The 7,488-nt window shown below is 38.4% G+C and overlaps 1 protein-coding gene across 1 annotated transcript in view; it reads left to right on the top strand.

The window, feature by feature from the left end:
* Nucleotides 1–4,987, top strand: part of LEMD3 (LEM domain containing 3) — a 22,352-nt gene extending 17,365 nt beyond the window's left edge. Inside the window, exons 9-11 of the mRNA XM_010171999.2 lie at nt 4,112–4,217; nt 4,309–4,387; nt 4,637–4,987. Coding sequence (XP_010170301.2) covers nt 4,112–4,217; nt 4,309–4,387; nt 4,637–4,800 — 349 coding nt within the window. The 3' untranslated portion in view covers nt 4,801–4,987. The remainder of the gene's footprint in view (nt 1–4,111; nt 4,218–4,308; nt 4,388–4,636) is intronic.
* The last annotated feature ends 2,501 nt before the right edge of the window (nt 4,988–7,488 follow it).

Here is a 7,488-nt window from a genome sequence, read left to right on the forward strand (position 1 = left end):
ATCAGCTGACAGGGGACACTCATGTGGCCTAACAACAAACTGTAAGTTTCTGAAGTATTGTTAAGTATTCTGGAGCATTTAGACTGTTACAGAGCTTGCACATTTTGCATTTAAAAGGCTGAATTTAAATAATTTTTGACAGTGTGACTGCCTAGTTTTGAAGCAAATGGATTTTTGCAGTGGGAAGATCTTAAGCAAGTTAGTGCAGAGTACTGTCTTCTAATGCTCAGATAAAATATTCTAAATTATATACTGTGTATGAGTAAGTAACAAGCCTTGTTTCATGTGCCTAGAGTTAAGGAAGAATATTTTTTTGTAGCCTTTTAAAGCTTCACCCACTGTCCTGTTATATCTCCATTGCCTCTGGACTAGATCATGTTAGGAGGTGGGGACTAACACATAGGTTATGCCAGCTAATCCTTTGTAATCTTTGGAGCCTGGTTTGTCCAGTGCAGAGGCAGACTTCAGTAACTCCTGAATAAACTGAAGTATATTCCCTTATGTGATTATATAAAGGAAAAATGAAGACGCTAATACTGTCTTTACAGAGTAAAAGGGAGATGCTAAATGGGACTAATGAATATAAGAAGTTGAGTGGAAAAGAAAAGCTATTGATTAGAATAGGGAATAACGAGAAGTAGGAGGGGTCACCGGAGTATGGACACAAGTGATTGCAAAGCTTGGATATATTTCTTCAGCTCTGTTTTTATCCACACTCCATTTCTTTGGTTCCTTGCCTTATCAATTGGAAAGCTGTTAGCTAATTTAGCTGAGGACAGTGTTAGCCCTAACATAGAGAAGTACTCTAAAAACTGTTTTTCTCAATGACTAAGACTTAATGACCATCATGGGCACAGACCCCAGCTGTGGCTTCTTTGATAACTTTCAGGTTGCAGTAGGATAAGCAAGACTGACATTTTAGGCGTTGTTCATGAGGCAAATTGAGCATCCTGTAAGAGGATGAACTAAAAGATGAGGTTTGAGAATTTTGGGCTAGATCAACATCCTTATTGTCCTTGCTACAAAGGAGGCTTCATAAGCTATATTGGTTAGCCTGAGTAGTGCTGAAATAAATCCATTCCTGAAGCTTCACTGTAATATATATTGCTATGCTGTATTGGTTACTTTCTTGTTTCAAAATGTTAGCTGTTCAAAATGGCTGCTGTTAATGGAACTAGTAACTGAGATGCTATTTTTGTCAGAATACTCTCCCTTTATAGGCTATATCTTTGCTGTAAACTTCAGTGTTTTTCAGTACTGACCCAGTCTATGCCCAGCAAGTGCACTAAAAAAACCCCAAACCAACCCACATTCATTGATTAGGATTTGTTCTCTTTTGACACTTCTCTTTAGTGTCTTATGTCCAGTCAGATATTTTGAACAGTTCAGCTTCTAATACATTCACTTCTTGTAGACCTTTTCTTTTGGAAGTTGACCTAGCTCTGTTACTGGACTGCTGGATTATAGTCGTAGTGGGATTCTTCATCCAATTCCATATTGCACACTCCCAGGCCATTCGTCTTCCATGAGCTGTCTTGCAGAGGACTGCTGCTTAAGGAAGTACTTTTTATCACGCTCTTGGGGTAATCTTAAAAACAAACAAACAAACCAAAAAAATGCTCAGTGCAAGACAAACTACTTTATTCAACTGCTTGTGTCAAAAGAGGAAGGAGGTTTATGCTTTTTCTCAGATCTGAAAGGGATGAATGCCTTCACTGACCAACTAAGACACAGAGAACGTACCAGTGTATATGATTAGATTGGCAAATACGGTTTTGACATTGCCATGGGTGCAAGGGATGTTTAACAAAATGAGTTTTTAGCTGCTCTTTAAGTCAAGCAATTGTATACTAACGATAAATGACTTTTCAGTCATTCATTATTCAGTCAAAAGTACTTTTCAGCAGTATGCCAGCAGCTGATAAAAGCAGCCATCCATAATAGAGATCTCTTCTCTTGACCTGAAAATCACCTGGGGAGTATACCAGTTAATTTGTATTTATCAATGGAAACAGGGTAAATAACCATTGTTCTGCTGCTAAAAGTCAGAGAACTTAACCTGGACATTGTGAACCCTCAGACCACAGCAGCAGACTTAAACTTGGTTGTATGTTCTAGGCACTTACTATGCCAGACACAAACCTGTTTTTTAAAATATAAATCTAAGCATCATTTGGATAAGCCTGTTGCATTTCTCATCTACCACTAAATCAGTAAAAAGAATGGTTCCTGAAGCATGGGTGACATTCCTGCAAGACTCATGTTGACATCTAATAGAACATACATGTGCAGGATCAGGGAAGGGCAAGTCATTCCCATTGGGAGCCTACTTCATTACGGAAAATCCAAGTTAGTTGATAACTCGTGATGTTTCATGTCCCACGTCTGCAAAACACAAAAAGCGGAGTAGACTGAGAATGCACTTCTGCTTGATTCACAAACAGGAAATGAACACTTGGGAGTATTGCAGTGACTTCAGTGTTTGGGAAGAATACATAGCAGAAAAGATGATTGCCTACTCTTAACGATATGATCTCTTATGGTAGCTGGCTTTCTGCTGATGACAACATGCTTCTCAAGAAAATCTGGACATGAGGCCTGGGCTGGGAGGGAATGCACCAAAGTCAAGATTTCATAGGATCGTAGAATAGTTTGGGTTGGAGAGGGCCTTTAAAGATCCTGGGTTTTGCAACTTGGATTTACTTTATTTCCCTAACATCCTGAGCACAGCACGTTATTTAGAAAATACCATTGTTTACACTGTTAAAGAAGGGGAAGGAGACTTGTATATTCTCTTAATTTTGAGCTATCTAGTAAATTAAAAACATTTTTCTTCCAACTTGAGAAGGGTGCATCTTCTCCTAACTTCTGCAGGGTTATTAAAATGTTTTGCACTGGGAAGTCGCTTTCCCAGTAGGACCTTCATTTGTATCTTCCTTGCACACCTGTGTCCCTCTCCCACTTTTGTTTGCTTGTTTATGTATGATCTGCCTGTGTAAGGGGTATCAACTGGAAAGTCTGATCCTCTAACCAGTCAAAGTCAAATGACAGAAAAAATCTGACATTCCATGTTGTCACAGTCCCTCAAGTGGTGTGTTAGTGCCCTGCTCAACAGATTTAAGTAATGTCCCTGACCAATTAACTTCCCTATGTACATTGCATTCCCTGACACTTTTTTTTTCATTAATAAGGAGGAAGGTAGATCAAATTTTCAAGAATTTTTGCCTTATGTAGAGAAAACTCTTTAAAACTGCCCAAAGCTCTTGAAAGTATTATTGAAAGAGTAAGTTCGTTGTGTTTTGTGTAAAGACTATTCAGGCAGCCTTAAAGGTGTATTAAGGCTGTTGAAATTGATTTCGCTCTGCTTAGATTTATTTATTAGGACCATATAGTTCCTGCAGGACCTTCACAAAAATACATAGACTTCTGTCTTCTCTAATGATGTACCTAAAGATTGATTAGTCTCGACAATATTTTTTGTGAAGAGCCCTCAAAATTGGAATCTGATTTTAATAACTTTTATTTCTGGATCTAGATTGCAATGTTCTGTCAGTACCCTATGGGACAAATGCAGTTTGATGCTTTGTTTGGGATACTGAGCAGCTATTTCAGTGATGAGCAGTGTCTGAATAGCTAAAAAGCTCCTTCAGCCACTGAAGCCTGGCGTGTAATGTTGCTTCTGTGACTGCTGGTAGACGTGATACCGGAAAGGGGCGGAGGCCTTTATGCCATTGTCTTCCCCTGCTCTTGTTCCACTACAGTAGGAACGGCCTAGAGGTGGCCTTCTCCTTGGAACAACAGTCAGCCTGTCCGAGCAGGTGTGGAAAGACGAGTTTATGACTGCTTGCAGTTTCAGACAGCAAGGTGATGGCAAGTGGCTGGAAGGGGAGGACAAACCTCTCCAAGTGCAGACTATTCCTTTTGATTCTTAGGGTTGAATTTTCTGCAGTGGACCGTAGGACCCAATTTTCTGAATACTCAGTAGGTACAGTACTAAATCTGTCCCAAAGGCATTTAACAGAAAATGATGTCAAGTTACAGAGAAACCAAACACAGTGAAGAAGAAAGAGATCGTTGTAAATGTTTAAAAAATTTTTCATTGTTTGCATAGGGAAATAGGTGATCACTGGCATCTAGCAATTCAAGAAGCAATCCTGGAGAAATGCAGTGATAATGATGGAATTGTTCATATTGCTGTTGACAAAAATTCACGTGAGGTGAGTGTCTTTCCAGTAACATCTTAATGCTTTGTTTATCTTTGTTGGAGTTTAAAAAAAAACAACCAAAAACCTCTCTTTCTTAATTCAGGGTTGTGTATATGTCAAGTGTCTCTCTCCAGAGTATGCTGGAAAGGCTTTCAAGGCATTACATGGCTCTTGGTTTGATGGTAAGGAATGGGGGTTTACAACAAAACATGGGTAGAAATGACAGAAGGTGGGTGCAGTTGGAGTTCTTTTAAATGAAATGTTTTGTATCTAAAGTATTGAGCTGTAGCAAAAACTGGATCTTTTTAGAAGTCATCACCTGATAAACTAATTTCAGTGTAATGATGTGTTCTTTGTGTGTTATGTCCTGAAGCAAAATGTAATAATACTGAACTAGAAGGTTTCTCTCTTCCTGTTTCTTTGCCTCATAGGAAAGCTGGTAACGGTAAAATACCTGCGACTAGATCGGTATCATCATCGTTTTCCCCAGGCTCTTACTTGTAACACTCCACTGAAGCCATCAAACAAACACATGAACTCTATGTCACACCTGCGTCTTCGGACAGGCACAACTAATTCTCAGGGAAATTCCTGAGAAGACTTTCTACAACTGCTAGGACTGTTACTTGCAACAGGAATTTTCCTGTTTGGCTGCCGTCTTCCTTTTTTAGTGCTTTTTGTATGTAATACTTTAATGAATTAAATAAAAGTTTGAACGTTCCAGAAATCTTGTTTCCAAAGGGACTTAGCAATGAGGCAGTAATACTGAGCTGACAAAAAAAGAAAAAGAGAAAAAATGGCTTCAGGAAGTTTTCTGGGGCTGTAGTAAACCAATGCATTTAAGTTTTGCATGAGGAATACCGAATTCATTATACATTTGCAGATGTGGTGACTGTATTTTTGCACCAAGAAGTGTTTTTTGATAATACAAGAGCATGGAGAAAAGACAACTTCCTGTATTTCCATAGTTTCCTGTGAAATAATCTTGTGGGTATTTTGTAACAACCAACCTACAGTTCCTGATGGTGAATAAGTTTTAAAAAAATTTCTTTTTCAGTCAATATTAATTTTTTGTTGCTGTATAAGAATCTTTTTCTGCAGCTGGGTATGGGGAAAGTTAATCTGGCATCAGTGGTTGCGTATAAGTGTGAGGGAAAACAAACTGAATGCGGATGTACTAGGTTTTGTATATAAATGTAAATGCTGGTGGTGGCAAAAATGGTTGTGTTCTGTGATGATGTCTGCATTGAAGCAGTGAATAAGCTTCCTATTTTATTCAAAACCTGATGTTTTATATGGTTTTGGCAGTACCATGACAAGAGGCCAAATACCTTAAAGTGTTAGATACAGGTTAAATATCTTTTATAGATTTTATATTAAAATACCTGACTATGATTTTGTGTGAAAGGTCTGATACCAATTGTAATGAATTCAAATTTGTGAGCAATAAAGAAGCAATTGGCAGATACTGGATAAATATTTTGTGAAAAGCTGTATTTATTACTACAATTGCCAGGGCTGTGACAAAATACCATTGGGATTAAGTGACTTTCCCAATACATTATGACTTGTTTTAATGAACCAATTACCTGTTAAAATTTTAAAAGGTACATACTTCCTTGCAGAAATTTTGGCTGATGCAAACTGGAAGTACAGCTGATGGTAAATCTTGTGATTCCAAGATTGTAAATTTACTAACATTTACCTAGAAGTACAAAACTGCTGCTGAGAAGCTTAGTTGCAAATCTAAGATTATTGGCTTTACTAATCCCCACTCCTACAACAATTTTATCTAATTACTCAGCTGAATATCCTGTAGGAGGTGAGACTGGAACCACACCAGTCCCACAAATTTTACTGAAATTCACTTTACTTTGTAGATACGATGGATTTGCAGCATGAACTTGCACAAATAATGCACGTTTTTCTTACGGTTAAGTAAACATGATGCACACTATTCTGCAACAGAAAATCCTCTTGTGCCTTACCTTTGTGCTTTTGTGGGCACCATGTTTATTATTGGAGAGTTTGTTAACCGAAAAATTTTAAATCCTCAGTTTTATGTCTCAGATGCTAATGAATGAGTATATATAATATATAATCAGCCATGCAGAATTCTACTTACCAAGGACAAGTACATATTTTTGGTTGGTAAGTAGATTGTGCCAGGTCTGGTAGATTTTGATGAGTTTTACTATATACATATATGTATAATATACATGTATATGTATTATATATATGTATATAAACTGATTTTGTTGTATTTGATGTGCATCATAGTGATTTGTTAACCCAATCTTAGTGACCCCATCTTGTGACCTATTGCAAGAGTGAATGTAAAAATAGTTGTGGCATTTTAAAAGGTCGCCTCGATGCAAATGCATCTATCTTGCTTCTAAAATATATTTCTTGTAAACACTGTACATTTTATTATTGTAATATGTACTATTATGCAGCTTATTTTACCTTAAACTGTTAAGTTGACCAATGTCCCTTCCTGCAAGACAGATGGGAATGTGTATAATACCTGAACATTTGAGAAAAATCAGATGTTTGTTGTAATTTGTCACCCTGTCCTGTAAAAACAAACAAAAAACCAAACCAAACTCGAATTAAAGGTTTATTAGGGGTTTTTATATGCGTCTCACCTTCTAGATATTTGGATGTCTCTTTGACTCAAATACTTTTTTTTTCATCCGAGGGTTGGGGGGGAGATTAATTCGTCATAGCCACCTAACTTTCAGTGTTTGTTAGGACTGGAAGCTGAACAGGTGCTACTGTGAGCTGAAACCCAGACCTGAGCTTCAGTCAGCTGGACAGTTCTCCGAGTTCTGTACAGGGCCGTGCCAAGGCATTGCCTCGCCTGCGCAGTCAGTCCCGGGGAGCCCACGCTGTCTCACCTGTTCCATGGCAGAGGTGAAGAGTCTTAGCCTTGTTTTCAGCTTATTGCTTGTATTTTGAGATTTTTTTTTAAAAAAAGTCCTCAAAGGTATTTTGGTAGACTAACAGAAAACACATGCTTTTTTCCAGACACTGCATTTGTACTATGCTCTTTTAAAACTGTTTTAGGGATGACTGTATGGAAGTGTTGTGGGATAGTTGGACAGAAGACGGGTGGGTAGGTCCATTATTTCCATGCTTGTAGCTCTTCCCCGTGGCAGGGCAGCGGGAGGAGGGAGAATTTCGCTGCAGTTCTGTCCGTGTCCGTCTCCTCCCCCGCCCCCCCTTTTTCGTTTCCTCCCTTTAAGTCGGGCAAGGTGGGCACTGCCGCTGTCTTATTTTC

Source organism: Antrostomus carolinensis, unplaced genomic scaffold (assembly GCF_000700745.2).
Source record: "Antrostomus carolinensis isolate BGI_N321 unplaced genomic scaffold, ASM70074v2 scaffold2017, whole genome shotgun sequence".
In the NCBI taxonomy this organism is placed as follows: Eukaryota; Metazoa; Chordata; class Aves; order Caprimulgiformes; family Caprimulgidae; genus Antrostomus; species Antrostomus carolinensis.